Genomic DNA, 22,938 nt, shown 5'->3' on the forward strand with positions numbered 1-22,938 from the left:
CTTTGTTGGCCCCGGGCCGGCCCTGTTGTTCCGTCTCCACCCGTTTTGTTTTTCCACCAACCGTGCTGCTCGCCTGGTCTGACCTGTGCCACGAACACTATGCAGCCTGGGATCCCTGTGACATCACTGGAACTGCTCAGTCGTGTGAAATCATCACCTGTCCGTGCTCACCTTGTGCTTGCTGTGACAGCCTAATAAACAGACCCATCAGCTGGAGCCGTCCAATCAGACAGCCTGAGCTCAGGTGTTCACACCTGCAGAGCACAAGCAGCAGACGCTGACGTCCCGCCAGCATCGGCGGGTGAAGTCTTTAAATCTATCAACACAGCACGCCGTGGCGTGAATCGTGCGGTTACTGTGGAGATGCTGTGAGTCCTCACACACACGGCTATTACAGGTGTACACTCACCTGTGCTTCAATCCACCTGCAGGCACAGGTGAAGCTGCCTGTACAGCATGTGGATGTCAGCACCTCCTGTGGCCCATGGACCCTGAGGTTAAAGGTCAACGCACGCACACTCTATTAAAAACTCAACTTCAGATTCAAAAAGCAGAAACAGGATTTTATTTCAAACGTCACACAAACTGAAACACTTCAAATAAAACATGTTCGTCCATAAACCGCCATCATCATCAATCCCACTTCAGAGTCACCAGCTCAGCGAAAAAGCGTGAGGCGGCTCGGTCTAGGTTTGATTCCAGCTGCTCTGTGATGGCAGCTCGATTTTCTAAACTGGAGCCAATCAGAAGAGACAATGATGCACGCTCCGCCCACAGGAAGAAACTTTTTTTTTTTGAATGAGGCTGAAAATGTACAAGAAAAACTGAAAATAGTGTTTTAATAAAAATGAGTCAGGCTTGGAGTGGCCTCGGCGCCGGAGCACAATCCTCCAATCAGAGCGCATGTTGACCTCGTGGCATCCTGCAGTCTGCTGAATGCGAGCGCTTCCAGTTTCTCATCACGACCTTAAAGGTCACAAAGGACACGTCAGGTCACCGTGACGCCGACACGCTGGAGACTGAGCCACGCCTGTGCGTGGAGCTTACTGCAGAGAATTTATTGCAAAAGAGCTCCGCCCCTCCAGACTGCAACAACCTCGTCCAATCAGAGACTGAGCGGCTCCGCGATACGACCTCACAGTAGGAGAAAAAAAGTTAAACCAATCAAATCAGCAGTGACGCGTCAGCAGGACCTCTCAGCTCCTCAAACAGTACGTTTCTATTTGCAGAGTCTGAAGCGCTGATGGTGACCTCTGACCCCTGAGATCCAAACAAGCCCCAGGACTCCGCAGGGTCAGCGCTGGCCGGTGTAGGTTCTGAGCCAGGAGCTGACTGAGGCGGCGGCAGACGAGATCATCCCTCCGGTGTTGGCGGCGGGCTGCGAGACCTGCAGGGCACTCTGGGAAAGATCCATGGACTGCAGGAGGACAGAGGAGGAAGAGGAGAGGTTAGAGGTCACGAGGCGGAGCCCTGTAACTCTTCTGCACTGATGTCTGACCTATGGAGGTCAAAGTGACTCCTCCCCTCAGGCGCCCCCGCCCGCTGCTGCTCTAAGCGCGAGTCGTCCTTCACACCGAGTTAATAACCGATCGATAATAAGGGTTACGGATCTAAATGATCGAGCAGCTCGGCACAAACGCCTCAGGTGTGTTTACCTGTGAGGGGATATCACAGAACCGCGGGCTGGGCACCGTCTCCCAGTCCGTCCCCAGGTCTGTCTCGTCGTCCGTCACCGCTTCGTCTCCGCTCTCCTCCGCCGGCCCCTCCGCCTCCGGCTCCACGAACTCCATGGACTCCTCCAGGTCGGCGCACACCTCGAACGGACCCGTCCTGAAGCACACGGGTAAACACTGCATCACTCTCAATCAGCAGATCGCACCCACATTTTCCTGAAATCAAACACTTCACCCCCTCACCTGCCCAGGCTGTCGTTGTCAGGGGCAACCAGAAACACGATGTTCCTCAGGGTGTGATGGAGGTGGAGCTTCTCGCTGTCAACGTGCTGAACACAGAGAAAGGGGGTGAGAGGCGGGAACACAGATGGATCAATCAATCAGAATCAGTCCTGCTGCGTCTCAGAGTCCTCTCGACACAGAAGACGGACAAACAAACAGCGTGCGAGTCTCACCTGAGAGAAGCACAGGTGGAGCACGTTGGTGTTGAGCTTGCTCAGAGCTCGGGTGAAGCGGTAGCGGCTCAGATTGTCTCCGCAGAACTCGCTGAGAAAACAAACAGCACAGAGCAAAGATTAAAGATGGACGCCGCGACATCTGCGAAATCGACCTACCGCTGAGTGGCGCCACTTTTCAAACGTTCCCACCTGTTGCAGAGCTTCTTGGGCAGGTTGACGTCCAGCATGTGGGACAAGATGGTGACGAGCTGCGTGGTGTAGCAGAGGGCGGCGCTGATGGTGTGAGCCGGGTTAATGTGGTCCAGCTCTGCGGCAAAAGGAGGTCAAAGGTCAGGACAGGGTCACCTGAAACCTTTTCAAATGAAAGTTTTCTGAGCACCCACATAAAAATACTCATTATTAAAAAAATTACAAGTAAATTAAGTATTTTAAAATAATTTTAAAATAAAAACAGACGAGTTATAATAACCATGATTTATATTATTATTATTATTATTATTATTATTATTATTATTATTATTATTATTGGGCGATCGTGGCTCAAGAGTTGGCAGTTCGTCGGAAGGTTAATCGGAAGGTTGCCGGTTCGAGCCCCGGCTCGGACAGTCTCGGTCGTTGTGTCCCTGGGCAAGACACTTCACCTACCGCCTGCTGGTGTTGGCCAGAGGGGCCGATGGCGCAATATGGCAGCCTCGCCTCTGTCAGTCTGCCCCAGGGCAGCTGTGGCTACAACTGTAGCTGCCTCCACCAGTGTGTGAATGTGAGAGTGAATGAATAGTGGAATTGTAAAGCGCTTTGAGGGCCTCGAAAAGCGCTATATAAATGCAATCCATCATCATCATCATAACAACAACAACAACAACATCATCAGATAAATACAAGAACAAACTTCTGGCTGAGAAGAAATCTGAACTCAGGGAAAAAATGAGATCAGTTATCAGTACGACCACTAAAGCTCCGCCTCCTCACTCTTCACCTGGGCCCTGATTGGTGCTCTTCTCCTCCACCCAGCTGTAGTAAGCGGAGCAGTCTCCGTTGCTGGGCAGGGCCACAGGGGGCCCCGTGATGCTGATGCTTGTCTCTCCGTTCTGGTCGTCCCAGATCCAGCGTCCCGACAGGTAGGTGGTCCTCCGGGCCTCGGCCAGCTCGCTCACCGTGCTCGAGGTCAGCGGGTCGCACTCAGCCAGGACGTCCGCGGGGTCTCTAATAGATACACGTAGGGGCAGAGAGTGGGATGACAACACGTTTGCTCCATCAGTCCCATCAGAGCGGTTCCTGAAACTCAGAAGGCTCCACCCCCTACCTGCTGCCCAGTTTCTCCTCCTGCATGGGGAAGATGTGGGTGGTAAGGTCGCGGATGTGCTCCCGTCGCAGTGCGGCGAGCTGGCTCAGTCGGCTCTGCAGGTCTCGACTGCGTTTCTCCATCAGCTCACCGAGGCGCCGGTTGTGGCGCTCGATCTTGTCGCGTTTCTCACCGTGGCGAACGGCCCGGCGCTGCAGCCGCTGGACGTCCTCCTGACACCTGGAGAGGCGCTCATTATCTGCGGCAGGAGGGGCAAACTGGTCACGCGACAGCTCATGAACCGTGTCAGTTTTAAACCTGCTGACTCTCACCGTGCCTCGCCTCCTCGTTGCCCCAGGCAACCGCCTCCTTTAGCTGCTCCACCTTCATCTTACACGACATGATCTTCCATTTCTGAGGACAACACACAGATACATCAATTTCTTCCGAACTGGCTTTTAATCAGATTTGAACTTTAATCTGAATGTTCACATTTTTATTTATGCAAACAAGTTAAAACATCTGAATTTATTTCTCTCGTTTCTGCCTCTCAGCTCTCGGCCGATGTTTGGAGGTCAGAGGTGCCACACAGATGCACCTGACGTGCTCTCGGAGAGGATGGGAGGAGCTACAGCGCATTAAAAACTGCAGGTGAGCTCACTGAAGGTAACATTACAGAGCAGAGGGGCGATAAGGAGGCAGCCACGTGCCTGAACGCACACCTATGCAGCTGTGAACTCACCATCTCGTCAGCCAGCAGCTTCCTGTTCATGGCCTGCACAACGCTGTGAGGACAGAAGATGTCACAGGTTATCGCCACAGCTGCTGTTACCAAAAAAACACAAACATCTGCAACACCTGCACAGGTGCTGCCTCAAACAGCTTCACTCGCCCTCCCTCAGTCCACAGCCGTTTGTGACATCACCTGTACCTGTGAGCAGCAGGTTTTACCTCTGCTGCAGCTGCTCCTTCTCCCCCTTCAGCTTCTTCAGCCGCTCAAGCTTCTCAGTGTACCTGCAGACAAACAGCAGACGAGTTCACCTGCAGTAGATAAAGCCTCACACCTGAGAGGATTTTACAGTTTCAGAACCAGAAGCTTGTGGGGATAGGTTAATTGATAAATCCAAATTGCCACTAGGTGTGAATGTGCAAGTGAATATGAGTGCGAATGGTTGTCTGTCCCTGTGTGTTGGCCCTGCGACAGACTGGCGACCTGTCCAGGGTGTACCCCGCCTCTCGCCCTATGACAGCTGGGATAGGCTCCAGCGCCCCCCACGACCCTGAAAAGGATAAGCGGAAGCGAATGGATGGATGGATGGAGAACCAAAAGCCAGCAGAACCAGACAGTCTGATTAAACCCAGCACACCTCTGCAACAGCTGCAGTAACAAAGAGAAGGGGGGCCTGAGGTCATCTCACTGACTCCAGCCTGGGAAACGTCTAACCGGAGCATATGACCTCACTCCAGGGCTCGCAAAATCGCTAGCCCGACGTCCCGGGGCTAGCGATTTTTCCAGTCGGGCTACCAAAATCTCTCTCTGCCCTGCCCGTCGGGCTATCATAGGAAGGAAAAATATATGTCAATGCTTTTGCATTCTTTCGGAAATGTAGCTGGGTAATTATGTCATTGGCATCGGTGAGCCACTGTCAATATGTGACATATTGAAGTCGCGTTTGAATTTGCGCTTGTTTTTTGCTTTCACTTTGCAATCGAGCGAACTGTGTATAGAGAGCGACAGCACTGATTGGTGAGTGGTGATAATTTCGCACCAATTCCTCTGACATCGTCTTATCAATCGTTAGCTTACTATGCAAACATGACAAGTGAAATCTCACGCAGCAAGCTTAAACATGTGAGAGGTTGATCGCGCAGAGAATCGCTGAGCGTTATGTGAGTGCGTGTGTAAAAGCAGCAGATATACACTGAACAAAAATATAAACGCAACACTTTTGTTTTTGCTCCCATTCCCCATGGGATGGACGTAGAGACCTAAAATTCATTCCAGATACACAATATAACCATCCCTCCCAAACAGTGGTCACAAATCAGTCCAAATGTGTGGTAGTGGACACATCTGCTATATTGAGATAATCCATCCCACCTCACAGGTGTGCCACATCAGGATGCTGATCTGACATCATGAGTAGTGCACAGGTGTACCTCAGACTGCCCACAACAAAAGGCCACCCTGGAATGTGCAGTTTTTTGCGCTATTGGGGGTCTGGGGACCCAGAACCGGTCAGTATCTGGTGTGACCACCATTTGCCTCATGCAGTGCAACACATCGTCGCATGGAGTCTATCAGATTGTCAATTGTGGCCTGTGGAATGTTGGTCCACTCCACTTCAATGGCTGTGCGAGGTTGTTGGATATTCGTGGGAACTGGTACACGCTGTCGTATACGCCGGTCAAGCACATCCCGAACATGCTCAATGGGTGACATGTCCGGTGAGTATGCTGGCCATGCAAGAACTGGGACATTCTCAGCTGCCATCTGCCCTGAACAATGTGAACCATGATTCATTCGTGAAGCGCACACCTCTCCAACGTGCCAGACGCCATCGAATGTGAGCATTTGCCCACACAAGTCTGTTACGGCGACGAGCTGGAGTCAGGTCAAGACCCCGATGAGGACGACGGGCATGCAGTTGAGCGTCCCTCAGACGGTTTCTGACAGTTTGTGCAGAAATTGTTTGGTTGTGCAAACCAATTGTTCCAGCAGCTGTCTGGGTGGCTGGTCTCAGACGATCTTGGAGGTGAACCTGCTGGATGTGGAGGTCCTGGGCTGGTGTGGTTACACGAGGTCTGCGGTTGTGAGGCCGGTTGGATGTGCTGCCACATTCTCTGAAACGCCTGTTGAGACGGCTTATGGTTGAGAAATGAACATTCAATGCACGGGCGACAGATCTGGTTGACATTCCTGCTGTCAGCATGCCAGTTGCACGCTCCCTCATTGCTTGTGGCATCTGTGGCATTTTGCTGTGAGACAAAACTGCACATTCCAGGGTGGCCTTTTGTTGTGGGCAGTCTGAGGTACACCTGTGCACTACTCATGATGTCAGATCAGCATCCTGATGTGGCACACCTGTGAGGTGGGATGGATTATCTCAATATAGCAGATGTGCCCACTACCACACATTTGGACTGATTTGTGACCACTGTTTGGGAGGGATGGTTATATTGTGTATCTGGAATGAATTTTAGGTCTCTACGTCCATCCCATGGGGAATGGGAGCAGTAACAAAGGTGTTGCGTTTATATTTTTGTTCAGTGTATATTTTAGTTCTGCTGAGCCAAATAAGACAGGTCAAGGTGAAGAAGTAACAGCCAAAGAAAAGCTTACCACAAAACGGAAAAGTTATGACAAATCGGACTATAAGGCAAAAAGAAAGTGCAGCTTTATGGTTTCATGGACAAAATAATTTCTGTGGCTGCAACATGACGAGCTAAATAACCAGAGCTGCACATAAGTGGTCTGCAGGTGCGCATTCAGAATCAGAATACTTTATTGATCCCTGGGGGAAATTTTTTGTTACAGTGCTCCGTTATAAACAAACATTAACAAGACAGACAATACGCTAACTAAGAATAGTACAATATATACATATATACACGCACACATAAAGTCACTTATTAATAAATAGCTGAGAAAGAAACATGTGTAGCTATAGCAGTAAACAGTGTGTTGGGTGGAGGAGTTGTACAGGGAGCCACAGGCAGGAATGATTTCCTGTGTCGTTCAGTGGTGCATTATGGGTAATCTCAGTCTCTCACTGAGCGTGCTCCTGTGACTGACCAGCATGTCATGGAGAGGGTGGGAGGTGTTATCCAACATTGTCTTTATCTTGGACAGCATCCGCCTCTCCGCCACACCTTGAGGGAGTCCAGCTCCATCCCCACAACATTACTGGCCTTACAGATCAGTTTATCGAGTCTGCTGGCATCTGCGACCCTCAGCCTTGGTGCAGAATGTGCCGTGAAAATCCCACTCTAGCGGACAAAAACACTGCCTTTTATATGGACGCAAACGCGCGTTGCAACTTCTTATCTGGTGCGCGTCTTTTATTTTGACAGCGAATGCGAACATGTGGACCGCTTATGTGCATCCGTGTAAATAACATAATGTTCTGCCGAGTGTGTTGTTGGTTTTCCCTCGATTTCTGAGTCGACAAGCGCCTTTGTTACTGGGACCAGTCATTTTAAGAAAGGCCCCCATTAGAACCCATGAGAAATGCAAGAAATGCATTATTGCTCAGTCTGCAATATCTTTCCCGGAACAAACACCAATTGCAAATAGAACAGCGTACTATGTTGCAAAGAGTGAACTACCACTGGCAAAATTTAGCAGTCTTTGCAAACTTCAAAAAGCAAATGGCCTAGATCTTGGTTCCACTTGTCTCTTACCCGTGACTTCAGTGGAAATTTCAAATTCAGGATCTGACACAGACTGATTCATGTCCTACACAGTTCTTACAAGTTCATAGAAATTTCTGTTCAATTAGAACCAAGTATTTGAGTTGATGATTGTAATTTTTATACAATGTTGTGTTTGTGTGAATTTGTGTTTCAACAATTTTTTGATTAATGGTTTGTTTCCGTTACAATATTATACTTTAATGTATAATATTGTAACGGAAACAAAACATCAATCAAAAAATTGCTCTTTTTTTATTCGGGCTACTTAAATTTATTTTGGGCTACCAAAAACTGAAGAGTCCCTGCCCGAAGGGCTACCAGGGATTTTGAACTTTTGCGAGCCCTGCACTGTAACACAGCAGCTAGCCACCAGGCTAACAATACCAGAGCAGGTCAACACACGATAACCTGAGACCTAGCAGACTTACAAAACTGAGCTAACCGGCCAAATAAAGCTTAAAAAGGCTAACAGGCTAACCGAGGCTAATCTAGCTGAGCTAACAGTAACAAATGTTGATACAAAGGCTAACCGAGCTAACAGGCTACCTGAAAGTTACTTCGCTAACCACCGTTAGCTGCTAATGCTCAGCGCCGTTTTCAGGTTAGTTTACACCTTTTTAAAGACGAGACGGTGCGACTGTGGAGTATTAGCGTGTCACACCTCCGGTCATTACACCGTAACTTCTGACGTTTGAGAAAATAAAGAAGAGTTTCTGATTTTAACAATAATCGCGCTTCGATTTAGCTGAAACACCTGTTTCACCACAGCAGTGTTATTTGGGCTCCAGGCTTCGGCTAATGTCCCCACCAACAGAGCAGTCAGACAAAGAAAGCCGTAAAAAAGCGTTTTTTTAAGACGCAGTCGGTGCTCACAACGACGCCGAACGGCACCGACAGCTCCCGTTAACCCCAGGCGAAACGGAGCAGCTCCCCGGTGCTGCGTGTCCGCAGAGGAACGTAGGAACGGGAAACTTTGAGCGTGCGTCGGTGGAATTCGGCTCCGGTGTTTACCTCTCTGTGTTCCTGCCGTCGAAGTACACAAAGTCTCCGGCCTGCACGCAGCGAGCGCAGGTAAGCCTGCGGCGGGAGGTGCTGCACAGAGGGCAGCGCTCCACGGCTACGTACAGCCCCTCCGCGTCGTCCACGGACTCCAGCATAACGCAGCCTTGCGCGGAATGGGCCGAGCAGCCCTGCGCGGAATGGGCCGAGGCCGGCAGTGGAGGGCGCGGTGACGGCCGGGCCGCAGAGGCTGGAGCGGGCCGGGCCGGGCCGGCGGAGGACGCCATGCTAGCTGCGCTGTCTGCGGCTCCGCGAAGGTCGGCCTGCCGCTAACGTCTCATAGTTTAGAGCCAACGCACAGCTGTAACCCGAGGACAGACCGCCACTTCCTCTTTCTAACAGCGTGACGGGTTTGTTTATCTGATGGCGTCACGGGTGGGCGGGGTCAGGCATACGTCACCATAAAAACATGGGAGGTTGTTAAAAGTAATTCTGCTCACAAAGCTCAACGTGAACGACTCATCAGGTGATCGGAGAGTTGGTGGTTCGATTCCTGGCTTCCACATCTGCATGCCAAATATCCTTATAGAGGATACGAACCCCGGGTCACTCTCTGATGCTCCGTCGGAGTGTGGATGTTGTACAAAGCACCGAGTGCTGCATAAGAATCAGTCCATTTATTCTGTGAAGTTTTCATGAACTCTGCAGCCCCCACGGAGATTTAAACACGAGCCTCCCATTGGGTCATTACTAGGTCATTACTGCAGGGATTAATAGGTTTAACAATTTCTATGACTCTGTGGTGGCCTCAGCCATCTTTTATGGTGTGGTCTACTGAGGCGGCAGCATCTCTGCCGGGGACAGGAAGAGACTGAACAGGCTGATCAGAAGGGCCAGCTCTGTTCTAGGATGGCCTCTGGACCCAGTGGAGGTGGTGAGTGACAGGAGAACGGCGGCTAAGCTTTCATTCCTGTTGGACAACATCTCCCAGCCCATGCAGGAGACTGACAGCACTGAGCAGCTCCTTCAGTGGCTGCAGCACCCACGGTGACTCTACAACAAAGACTCCAACTGATCAAACACATCCACACATGTGCAATACTCTTTTCTGACAAAGTTGCATTTTTACTCAGTTGTTTAAAGCACTTGAATTTATTTATTTTTATCCTATTGTATATTTTATTCTATTCTGTACAGTTGTGTATAGTATATTATTCTTATTGTATTCCAGTGTTCTTTAATTTTTGCTATACAACTTTGCACTGTCCACTTTTTGCTGTGACAAAACAAATTTCCCACGTGTGGGACTAAAAGTTTCTTTTCTTATCGTAACTAGGAACAGCCGAAAAGCTCCCAAACTCAGTTTCATCATAACAACAATTAACTCACAAAAAAAGTCAGCTTCAGTGAACAGGTGAGGATCTCAGAGAGGAGCACTCTCAGATGTCTTAAAAAAAAACCCCAAAAAAAATAAAAATAAAAACCTGTGGGGCGACATGTGCTGTGACTGTGGGAAATTAGAAGGATCCAATTATTGGTGCTCTTTGAGCAAACAAAATCACGAGTGAAACGTGGAAGGACAGAAGTGAACCATCATCTCCGATCGTCTCCAGGCTGGGAAAGGTTGCGTGGGCTGATGAGCTCCTGGCCGAGGTAACTCGTGCCTCAAGTCTACAGCGCAGGTTATGATCCAATCAGGTTTTAGTTCAGCCACATCATATGACCTACAAAGTTATTCGTCTGTGGGGTTTAGTTTACAGATGACAGACAAATGAAACGATACCACAGCAGTGCACGCCGTCCTCACAGCTACAGGTGGGCCAATGAACTGTCAGCGTGAGACTGAGGGTTTGTTGCTGCTGCGTGTTTGTCCAGGATCGTCAAAGACTCGAACCTGAGCCCAGTTCACAAAACGAAGGCCGTCTCTGAATGTCTGATCAGTCAGGTGAAGGCCTGCCCTTCAGAATAAAACCGCTGTAATGTTTTTCAGAATAAAAGTTTGAAAGCCATCTTGAAAGGTTATGAAGAGCAGTTTGTTGGAATAACGTAATCCAGATGAGACTGTCTTTTTGTATCTGGTGTGTTTCCCACAATTACAGAAGCTCAGGTGTGAAAAGCTCAGTATTAAATTTGGGGTTTTGAGTGACACCTTCTTCCAAACTGTTCCTGCGCTCCAGCTTCAACCGCTCAGTAAAGATGGTTTTAAGGGCCGTACAACGTACACAGAAACCTTGATTATTTTCAACAGCTGATGTCTCCACATTTATTCACTCAGTGGAAATGTGTGTATGAAAACACTGAAGTCACATGACTCTTAGAAAACAGATTCTCAGGATGGTGAACTCTTGAGCACAGACTAAAACATATCCCATCCCATAACTCTGCAGAGCGACTCAAAGTAAAACATATTTAGCCCAAATATCGAATCAGATATGTACACAGGAACAGGAAGTGCCGCTCTCACTGCTTCCTGAAGCCCTTCAGGATTGGATAAATGTTCTCGAACGCTTCGTAGATCTCGGCTCGCTCTTTGGCTCCTGGAAGGCAACAGCTCGGTGATTAGCACGGTGTCATTCGGTCCCATTTCATGATTATAAGAGTCACATTTCTGAGACATTTTCAAAATAAAATACAGCATGGATAGAAAGCAGCCGGTGTTACGTCATCATTTAGTCATGTTTCTACAGTTTTTTTTTTTTGCAGGAAGTCATTTTTTTAAGATCAGATCCACATTTTGGACTTAGCAACAAATTGAAGACACGACAGATTTTCAGTTTACTTTGTATTTCAAAGATATTTTAAAGATCATATCATTTTCTTTAAATAGGATCGTTTTGGCCTCTTAATTGGATAGAGACAGTGGGCACAGAGCACAGGTCGGACTTGAAACCCAGCCGCTACTTTGTGGCCACGCCCCTCGCCGGTAAAGGTGAGCTGGTGCCCTTTAAGATCATGTGACTGCAGTCATTTTGTAAATGAAAGGCCTGTTTGCAGATCTGTGTTGAACGACAGACTTAATAATGATTTCATACGAAGAAGAGTTTTGTCTGTAATCTGGTGACAGATCAGTGCTGAAGCTTCAGTTTGTGTCTGTGCTGATGAACTCGGACGTGTGGAGGCGATTACCCGTCAGAACCACCTTCCCCGACACAAAGATGAGCAGGACGATTCGAGGCTTCACCATCCGGTAGATAAGTCCCGGAAACAGCTCCGGCTCGTAACTGTGGAGGGAATGCAGTGCCGGTCTGAGGAGCGCTTTAAATCAAGGTTAAACACCACGGGGATCAGGTGCGCTTCTTACCTGCTGAACTGCTGGTGGGTCAGAACCAGTCCTTCCAGTCTGATAGGGAAGCACACGTCACAGCTGGCCACCATGTTCTGGATCTTGAACTCCAGGAAGCGGGCGGGGAAACCGAGTTTCTGCACCACCCGGGCGTACTTCCGGGCCGCCAGGCGCGACTGCTCCTCACTGCACGTGCTCAGACACAGACGTGAGGGAGATTACGCTTTAACACAGCATGCTGCTCACACCTGAACCATCTGCGTGATGGACTGACCTCTTGGCTCCTGTGCACACCATCTTCCCAGAGCTGAAGATCAGAGCTGTTGTTCGTGGCTCGCGGATCCTCATGATGACCGCAGCGAAGCGCTGAAATGACACGAGAGCGATGAACCCCGCTGGATGGCGTGGGATTCAGATCAGAATTTTCAGCGATGTCAGTACCTTTGGGTTGTACTCTGCGTTTCGGGCCTGCAGGGCGATGAACTTCAGATCCAGCGGACAGCCCAGATTCACCGTGGAGACGATGTTCCTGCACAGGAAGCAAAGCAGGAAGTGAAGGTTAACCCGTGCCCCATGTCTGAAACCCACCACTCACACGACAGTTCGGACGCCTGCGAGCAAGATTAGTTTAAAGGCACCTTTTGTTATTATCACCACCAGGGGGCGGCGTTTCACCTCTGGGCGCTGCCTCGGTGCTCTGTCACAGCAGTTATTTCTTCACTTCCTGCTGTACTCAGGACTTTACAGTCATGAGCTTTAACCTTGTCACTACCCGATCCGTACCGGAAACCCGATCGGTACCCCGCATGAGCGAAAGGTGTCTACTTCCGGTCGAAGCATTTTACGATAGTTACAGGTCAGAGTATCTGTTAAGGGTGGCTGTAGCTCAGGTGGCAGAGCAGGTCAGCCACTAATCAGAAGGTCAGTGGTTCGATCCCAGGCTGCACCCTGGCTGCATGCCAAATATCCTTGGGCAAGATACTAACCCCATGTTTGCCTACTGGTGGTGGTCAGATGGCCCGGTGGCGCCTGTGTCCGGCAGCCTCGCCTCTGTCAGTGCGCCCCAGGGCAGCTGTGGCTACAATGTAGCTTGTCATCGCCAGTGTGTGAATGTGTGTGTGAATGGGTGGATAACTGAATGTAGTGTAAAGCGCTTTGGGATCCTATGGACTAGAAAAGCGCTATACAAATGCAGGCCATTTACCATTTAAGATGTTAAGAACAACAAGTATCTCTTAAAATGTTTCCGATAATGAAACATTTAATATAATGTAGACAAAAACAAAAAAAATAAAAAGATAGTGACAGATCGGGACTCCCAAACCTTACTGCGCATGTGCAAAGTCGGACCGTACAAATCGGGTCTACCCTGTCACTACCCGATCCGTACCGGAAACCCGATCGGTACCCCGCATGCGCAAATCTTACGTCACTTCCTCTCTTTGCCAACATTGCGACATTCAATATATTTGAATGATACGGTTAGCGCCCAGTTAGCTCCTAGCATTTCTCAACAGCTCTGCCTCCTTTTCGACTACCGGGACATTTAAACAATGGATAATCCGTATCCGCAACAAATTTTTGCTTTTTTCCTCAACAGAGAGCGTTCCCCGATTGAACAACAGCGCCGTAAAATAAGAAGAATGGCGCCTAATGACAGAGTTAATAATACAGACTTTATAATATGTCACGTGAAGATTCAGCAGCCAGATGAAGTGTTTACTGGCAACTGACAGTGATAGCGGACATTATCAGAATCAGAATACTTTATTGATCCCTGGGGGAAATTATTTTTTGTTACAGTGCTCCATTATAAACCAACATTAAGACAAGACAGACAATACACTAACTAAGAATAGTACAATATATACATATATATATACATACATAAGTCACTCATAAATAAATAGCTGAAAAAGAAACATGTGTAGTTATAGCAGCAAACAGTGTGTTAAGGGTTCATTCGCTCAGTCAGCAGGTGGCGGTATCCTCGTACACTGGGAGTACACTGCCATTAAACGGTACGGATCGGGTAGACCCGATTTGCACGGTCCGACTTTGCACATGCACAGTAAGGATTGGGAGTCCCGATCTGTCACTATCTTTTTATTTTTTTGTTTTTGTCTACATTATATTAAATGTTTCATTATCGGAAACATTTTAAGAGATACTTGTTATTCTTAACATCTTAACAGATACTCTGACCTGTAACTATCGTAAAATGCTTCGACCGGAAGTAGACACCTTTCGCGCATGCGGGGTACCGATCGGGTTTCCGGTACGGATCGGGTAGTGACATACCTGATCCGTACCGTGCATGTGCAGGGGTTTTCTTCTTCTTCTGTTCGTTTAATGGCAGTGTACTCCCCAGTGTACGAGGATACCGCCACCTGCTGACTGAGCGAATGAACCCTACTGTAAACTGAATTAGCGTCATTACAAACGTGTGTTAAATGTGATTTAGTGATAATCGAGTGTGTTTAAGCTTGTCTGTGTGGAGAGGATTGTTGGAAAAGTGATGATAATGTCCGCTATCACTGTCAATTGCCAGTAAACACTTCATCTGGCTGCTGAATCTTCGCGTGACATATTATAAAGTCTGTATTATTAACTCTGTCATTAGGCACCATTCTTCTTATTTTACGGCGCTGTTGTTCAGTCGGGGAACGCTCTCTGTTGAGGAGAAAAGCAAAAATTTGTTGCGGATACGGATTATCCATTGTTTAAATGTCCCGGTAGTCGAAAAGGAGGCAGAGCTGTTGAGAAATGCTAGGAGCTAACTGGGCGCTAACCGTATCATTCAAATATATTGAATGTCGCAATGTTGGCAAAGAGAGGAAGTGACGTAAGATGTGCGCATGCGGGGTACCGATCGGGTTTCCGGTACGGATCGGGTAGTGACAAACCTCAGTGACTGTTTTTCTCTTCCAGTTGTCATCAGACCAGGTGTGGATTAATGACATCACAGCCACACCTGTCTGATCCAGATTGTATTATTGCACAACTGGTTTTCAAAGCAATCCTGTTAATCATTTACTGCACTAAAATTCTGCTTTTTTGACCGTGTCACTGGAAAGAAAAACACAGCGCACCTATGCAGGTCACCCTCAGTTCTGATTGGCTGTCTCCTGGAAGCCTTCCGAGGTGCTGGGATTATGGGGAGTTTTAATACTGTATGAGAACACCAGATGAAGAACGGCTTCCGTGTTGTTCAGCAGTGACTTACTGTAACTGCGGGATGATTCCTGACCTCTCTGTCACAGGGGTCACGGGGGTCATAGGGGTCATGGGGGTCATGGGATAGAAGGGGGAGGCCCTGGTCCCCGCTCCTGATGTGGACGCCTCCTGTGTGCCCTCGGTGGTTGTGGATTCCTGGGAGTTGTGGTCCACACCAACACCGCTGTCCTGAGACACGTCCAGAGCTGCAGACCCGCCTTCCTCTCCTGGAATAACATGGCGTACAGGTGAGACACTAATGTCACTGGCTGCTAGGTCGTACACACCCACTGTCTGCTGATGTCATACCTGATACGTCATGTCTCGGTTCCTCCTGTGTGCTAAGTTCATCGGGAAGGAAACTGAGGTCAAGCTCATCACCGGCCTCACCGCTCACTCCAGACTTCTCTGATGGGTCCTGTGCCAATTGGGAGGGGTCCTGTGGAATGAGGGCAGGGCTTTGAAGACCAAGCCCCTCCCCCAGCATAAAGCCAGAGTCCTACAGGAGAAAGAAGCCTGAATAAGAGTTTGATTATACATTTGTGTTTGAGTAATGCCACCTGTACCATCTGTCATTTTTTCCAGGTTCATCTCTTATTTAATTACCACCAGTTTCATTAATGATTACTAGGGATGGGTAAAGGTATCCGGTGCCATGACCAGACCGAAAAGCAGCGCACATTTCAGTGCTTTATTTCGGTGCTTTTTTTTTTCCTGAGCTGTGATACACTTCTAGCCAATCATTTTACGTTTCCGAGGATAATAGGCGGGTCCAGGTACGTACGTTCTTTTAGAGCAGAGCTACAGATTAAAAATGCCCAAGGTGAAGCAGTCAAAAGTCTGGCTGTACTTCACAGCAAAATAAGCAAACTCAGCAGCCTGCAACAAGTGCTTTAAGCTGATACTGTGATACTGTCAAAGGAGGTAACACCTCGAATCTGACAAAACACCTGGCGACGCATAGCGGTTTTTTTTAAAGCTGAGAAATGCGCCATATTTGATAGCTTGCTGCAAGACCTCACACCAAGCACATCTACTGCGGGTGTAGCCGTAGCCCTGCCAGTGTAGCAGAAATGATGACGGATGATGATGGCAGCAGCAGCCGTTCTTCTCTGCGTGAGTAGCTTAATGTTGTTCGTGTGTAATTTACATTGAGTAGGCTAACCACGTTATTACATTAATGCATGTAAGGTGAACTAGCAAACATCATCATAGCGACATGCGGCTGTCTTCTTCTTTGATGGCAGATGCTCCCTTCACCCTGGCCCAAAAGGCTAAAATGACCAAAGAAAAAGTGGAAAACAGTTAAACATGAGAGGTTTAGGACAAAGTTTGTGTTTTTTTCCCCATTGTTTAAGCACTGCTTTCAGCCAAGAGTGATGCCATATATGCCCCATAGCTGCAGAAAAGGCTAACATTGTTATCTTTTTTACAAAAAAAAAAAAAAACAAAAAAAAAAACACAGCTGAACACGAGGTTTTTGGACCAATTGTGTGTTCTCCATTCTTTAAGCACCGGCACCGTTTCAAAAGTACCGGTTTGGCACCGGTATCGGATAAAACCTAAACGATACCCATCCCTAATGATTACATTTACTGATCTCAGATGACTCGCACTAGTTTTTTGATAGTTGTGCAGCTCCTGTTCACTTTGAATGGGTTTGCACGTAAGGGTGACGTTCTTCCTCTCAGTTCAGGACTGTCTGCAGGATTTTGAACACACATTAACACTTTTCACAGATCTGAGATGTGAGCCGAAAGAGCACAGACGGGAAACAGTCATTCAGTACAGAAGCTCAGAGGACCCAGAGCTGGCCTTCAGTACCAAATCTACACTCGACTGCTGGTTTACTTCATGTTTCATGGCTTTCGTTTTTACAGATGTGCGCTGAAGATCGGCTACTCTGGCCTTCACTGCACATTTTCTGTTTTAATGAGCAGAACAAACTTTTTTTAGAGGCTCAGGCGGAGGACTGAAGACCAGAGAGAGTCCAGACTCACCCAAACCTGCTGACATCACCTCTTTCTCACACTCACGTTTGCAATGGAGTCTTCAAAGTAACGCTCCAAAGCCGACTCGTCCATGACGCCACAGCATTTGACCTGATCCAGGTAACCATCGACAGCCTGATCCAGACCTGATCTCAGCACAGGTGCGTCCAATCAAGCACTCAGCTGCTGACAGCTTCCTGTTTGCTGCTCAGACTCAAACAGGCTCAGCTCCCAGGATAACAGCATTCACAGGCTGCTCCTGTCTGTCAAATTATCATGTTTATTTTCACCTGTGGGGGGTGGAGCCTCACACACAAACTTCCTTTTTGTTTCCTCTCACTTTTCTGCTTCTCCACTGATTTTTCTGATGAAGCAGAAAAAAAGAGAAGACGCCCCCGACAGTGATGCATATTTCACTTCATTTTTGAATAAAGGTTTAAAGAAGATCACGTGGTGTTTCACTACTCTGCTGGGGGTCGTGCACATGCTCCCACCCAGTGGCAGTCCTAGCCCCCCCCCCCGAAACCCTCAAATTTCTTGATATTCACTTATAATCCCCTCTGTTAGTCCCTGATATTTATAATTGAGTGATCTCTGTATATTAGTGCTATTGCTTACATGTGTAAAATCTGTAACATAATGTATTGTTTGGAGTTTACTCTGTTACTGTTGCTATTTTTACCATTTCTTCTTGGAGCAACTGTAACACATCATTTCCTTAGGGATTAATAAAGTATTCTGATTCTGATTGTTTCAGGATGACCTGTTATTATCCAGTCACACATCTGCTTACCTGCATCTGTTGCTCGTTTCTCCGCCTCTTCTTTTCTCTTTTTTTTCTAAACTGAGCTCCTGATGGCTTTGAACTTTTCTTGTCCATCTTACATTGGTTTAATTTTGCACTCCAGTATGAACACCCATCATTGTGTGTGAGACTTTAAATCATCAAACTGTAAATTATAAATTTTAAATTGTTATTGATCCCTTTACCCCGAGTCATAAAGTGTATGTTTATTTTCTTACTCCTCTTATATTTATTGTTTGTTTACTTGCACTGCTGTAACTGGAGCCTCGTCGTCTCGTCTCTCTGGACTGTCTGTAGCGGAGATGACAATAAAGTTTACTTTGACTTCAGCAGCGAGCAGGCGCACCGAGGAAAAACATCGGTGCAAATGATAAGTCTGCATCATGATGTCTGGTGTTTTCATGTTTGTTGGTTTGTTTTTATTTTGTTTTATATTTGGCCTGGTTTGAATCCTATTTGCATGAACGATGCTTTTCTGTGGCTACCTCTACAGTTCCTCTTCTACTTTTTCTTGCCTATGGTGTGCCACAAGGTTCAGTTTTGGGGCCTTTATTGTTCTTGCTGTATTTACTTCCTCTTCAGCACTTATTGAGGACTTTTAAGGACATTTCTTATCACTGCTATGCCGATGATATTCAGTTATATACAGTGTTGGGACTAACGTGTTAAGTAACACGTTACAGTAACTACATTATTATTGTGGTAACGAGCACGGTAACTAGTTATTAAGCCAAAACCAGGAACACGTTACTCGTTACTGGGATTTAGATAGGCTCGTTATTCGTTACTTCGTGTGGTGGCTATCGCATTAGCATTAGCATTAGCAAGTGGTGGAGGCCAGCAGGTGGATGAGGGAAAAGGGAGGCAAGAGGAGAGACCCGAGGGATTCAGAGAAAATATTACGCGTTTCTTATTGAGGTAAAAAGGAACAGTTTGTCCCGGACTTCAGCTACAATGAAAAAGACACAAAGCTGGAGTTATTCTGTGTCTTTGCTGCACAGCTGCCTCTTCTCCTCCTGTTCTCTCCCCTCCCTCTCCTGTTTCTACTTCAATCATGAAACTGATCAATGATCAGCTGATCGGCTTTTCTCTCTTGTTTATTTATCGCCCACTTTGCGCCAGAAAGAGGAAACCAGCGGATGTTGCGCTAAACAACAGCAGCACTTTTAAGCTTGATCAGCTGTTGTTAGAATTTATTTAATATTAATTTCTAGTATCAGCTGATGTTTGCTGGAGCCACAGCTGTAAACCTGCTGGTCATGATATCGGTTTGGTTATCTGGTGAGAGGGAAACATGAAGATGAAACCAGGAGATGTCCTTACTGAATCATCAGAGCTGAACAGGTGATGGAGAAACAGGTTTACCTTTTAGGTGACATGAATGAGTTGAAGTTATGAACTGTTTCTGAGAGACAAATAACACCAGGATCCTTTTCTTTGTAGCTGACAGCTGGTAACTGTGCAGGGGCGGGTCTAGCAAAGTTTTGCCAGGGGGCCAGGTAGGGCATTAACAGGGAAAGGGGGGCACAAAGAAATACTTTCTTATTCTCATTTAAAATGTCTCGCTCTTAATAAATAATTATCTGAATCTTACAACAAACAAGGTTCAAGGTTCTTTATTTGTCACCTTGAACCGATTGATAGATTGATGCATATATACCATCAGAACAGTGTACATCACTGTCACAACAGTGTTTGATTTCATTCAAAGACTTTATGATTTTTCCTATAATGGCGGCCGGTCTCTAGTCAAAACGCCCGGGACTATTTTTTGTCCCAGTCCAGCCCTGTATGCAGCTCATCTGCAGTCTGGTGTTACCTACATCTTCCTATTCAGAAGGCAGAATTTCCGAGTTCTGAGTACAATCGAAAGCACCACGACTGCAGTTTTTGTGTTGGATGTAAAAAGCGCACATGACGCTGTGACGTAGGCTAGAATCATGGCGGCGGTCAACGACGGTCCAGGCGTGGGATTTCTCTCGTGGAAATATGAACATTATCTTTTCCTGTCTGTTGGTAGGTGGCACAGTGCACTGTGGCAGGATAGTGCTAACATGTAAGCTACAAGACTGGCAGTCTGGCTGGGTATCCAGTTACGGAGGCAACACATTAACAAGAGAATTCTGAGTAAAACCAAAGTTACTTTCCCTAGTAACTAGTTACTCTGAAAGTAACAAGTAACTTAAAGTAACAGAGTTACTTTTGATAGAAGTAACTAGTAATGTAACTAAGTTACTAATTTAAAGTAACTTACCCAACACTGGTTATATATCTCCTTTAAGCCCCAAGATGCTTCCAAGCTACAGATTTTGCATAAGTGCATAGACTCCATTAGATGTTGGATGGCTGGAAACTTTCTTCAACTAAATGAGGAGAAGACTGAAGTCCTTGTTTGTGCTTCTAAAAATTTGTACCTAGAGTTATGGAAAACTTGGGTCCACTTGCTACATTTGAATAGAATAGAATTCAACTTTATTGTCATTGCACATGCACGGGTACAGGGCAACGAAATGCAGTTTGCATCCATCCAGAAGTGCTTTAGTGATATAGATATATTACAATATATATTAGCAATAATATAGATATGTAAGTATATTACAGAAATGGGTCTATTATGGTATGTTATAATGTACACGGTATGAAGTATGTTGTGAATATTCTATAACTATAAGTATGTACAGGCTGTAGTGAGTACAAGCTATGTACAGGCTATGAACAGGATATAAATATGAAAAACTATACAGAATATGAAATAAATAACTTTGCAGAAATCTGAGATATACAGTTATACAGAAATGGGAACTATGCAAGTTGTAAACAGTTGTAGGTTTAAAAATTATCGTATGTACAGAAAGATTATTTACACAGAGCTATACAGTAGTGCAGTTAAGATAAGTGAGGGTGTGGATAATTTCTACAGAGGCTATATAAAGTGCTAGTGGTTGTGAGTGGTGGTTCAGTCCATGTTATTATTGTGTGTTTGAGGGTACAGTTGTCCATTGTGGGTGTGTGTGTGTTCAGTCCATGTGTTAACGTGGGTCAGATGTCAGGAGGCAGAGTTCAGGAGTCTGACAGCTGTGGGGAAGAAGCTGTTCCGGTACCTGGTGGTCTTAGTCCGGAGGCTCCTGTAGCGCCTCCCAGAGGGCAGGAGGGTGAAGAGTCCATGTGATGGGTGACTGGGGTCTTTGATGATTTTCCCAGCCCTTTTCAGACACCGCTTCCTGTAGATGTCTTTTATGGCAGGAAGTGGTGCTCCGGCGATGCGCTGGGCAGTTATCACGACCCTCTGCAACGCCTTCCGGTCCGAGGCAGAGCAGTTCCCGTACCAGACTGTTATACAGTTGGTCAGGATGCTCTCGATGGTGCAGCGATAGAAGTTCACCAGGATGTCTGAGGACAGGTGGTTCTTCCTCAAAGTCCTCAAGAAGAAGAGGCGCTGGTGAGCCTTCTTGACCAGCTTGGAGCAGTTGGTCGTCCAGATGAGATCCTCGGAGATGTGGACTCCCAGGAACTTGAAGCTGCTCACACGCTCCACAGCCGTCCCCTTAATGTGGATGGGTGGATGTGGGTCAGCATTTCTCCTGTAGTCCACGATGAGCTCCTTGGTCTTCTCGGTGTTAAGCAGCAGGTTGTTTGTGTCGCACCACTCAGCCAGACGATCCACCTCCTCCCTGTAGGCGGCCTCATCGTTGTCACTGATGAGGCCAATCACCGTGGTGTCATCTGCAAACTTAATGATGGTGTTGGTTGCTAAACCTTCTATCAGGAGCCTTGGTGTTACCATTGACTCAGCTCTGACTTTGGACGCTCATGTAAAATCTCTGGTTCGCTCCTGTATTTATCACTTGAGAAACATTGCTAAGCTGAGTCATATTGTATCGTGCTCCGAATTGGAAGTTGTCATTCATGCATTTGTTTCATCTCGTCCGGATTATTCTAATTCTTTGTTTACTTGTTTATGTAAAGCCTCTTTGGAGCGTCTGCAAGTCGTTCAGAACGCTGCTGCAAAGCTTCTGACCAAGTCCTCCAAGTCCTCCCATGTCACACCCCTGCTGATCCAGCTGCACTGGCTCCCCGTTAAATTCAGAATCCACTTTAAGGTTTTGACCTTGACTTTCAGGGCTCTGCATGGACAAGCACCAACATATATAAGTGAACTTTTACATCCATACATTCCCAGCAGGTCCCTGAGGTCATGTGACTAGGGCTTGCTGGCTGAAAACACACAAGGCTGAAAACAAAAGGCGACTTTTGTGACTGTGGCCCCCAGACTGTGGAACTGTCTCCCTTTGAGCCTGAGATCTGTGGACTCAGTGGTCGCTTTTAAAAAACAGCTAAAAACTCATCTTTTTAAACTTGCTTTTGGTTGATTTTTATGTTTTAGCTTCTGTGAAGCACTTTGTGATTTTTATCTTGAAAGGTGCTATATAAATAAAATTGTACATACTTATTTTGCGAGTTGGTTATTAGGCGCTGCTCCAGCCACCCAGAGAACCCCCCGCCGCCTCGCCCTCTCCTCCCTGCAGCGGGCGCTCCTCGCAACCGGAGGGCGCCCTTACTCCCAGCAAAAGGCCGTAAGAACACCGATGGGTGCCATTCCCAAAATTCGCTGGCATGACGTCGGGGCAGCATCAGTACGAGCAACTTTTTTTGGCCGATGCCCGTGATGCCGCCCTGGGCAAATGCCCATGTGGCCCATAAGAGAAACCGCTACTGCTCCCACCTGACAATAAAGTGTCTCAGGCAGCGAGCCTCAGCCTGAGCCACGGAGCAGCAGCTGGGACTGAATATTTTATGCCTGATTATTATCTGGAT

General features: G+C 47.2%; 2 protein-coding genes across 2 annotated transcripts; both read right to left on the bottom strand.

Annotated features, from left to right (window-relative positions):
• Positions 1-536: 536 nt before the first annotated feature.
• Positions 537-9,234, bottom strand: atg14 (autophagy related 14). Its single transcript, XM_085391230.1, has 11 exons — positions 8,841-9,234; positions 4,365-4,427; positions 4,156-4,198; positions 3,746-3,827; positions 3,435-3,672; positions 3,108-3,334; positions 2,321-2,438; positions 2,129-2,219; positions 1,917-2,002; positions 1,656-1,830; positions 537-1,417 (listed from the first exon to the last, which is right to left on the bottom strand). The coding sequence occupies exons 1-11, from the start codon at positions 9,113-9,115 to the stop codon at positions 1,295-1,297; spliced, it is 1,521 nt and encodes a 506-aa protein (XP_085247356.1). The 5' UTR covers positions 9,116-9,234; the 3' UTR covers positions 537-1,294.
• Positions 9,235-9,345: 111 nt separating this feature from the next.
• On the bottom strand, positions 9,346-16,592 carry tbpl2 (TATA box binding protein like 2). The gene is made up of 7 exons (XM_085391231.1): positions 15,637-16,592; positions 15,338-15,554; positions 12,553-12,640; positions 12,386-12,477; positions 12,130-12,297; positions 11,955-12,049; positions 9,346-11,365 (listed from the first exon to the last, which is right to left on the bottom strand). Exons 1-7 carry the CDS (start codon positions 15,812-15,814, stop codon positions 11,289-11,291), a joined length of 915 nt encoding a protein of 304 aa, XP_085247357.1. The 5' UTR covers positions 15,815-16,592; the 3' UTR covers positions 9,346-11,288.
• Positions 16,593-22,938: the final 6,346 nt, after the last annotated feature.

This window comes from Rhamphochromis longiceps, linkage group LG19 (genome assembly GCF_057381845.1).
Source record: "Rhamphochromis longiceps isolate RC_006_pf linkage group LG19, R_longiceps_female_GT1.1, whole genome shotgun sequence".
Taxonomy (NCBI): domain Eukaryota; kingdom Metazoa; phylum Chordata; class Actinopteri; order Cichliformes; family Cichlidae; genus Rhamphochromis; species Rhamphochromis longiceps.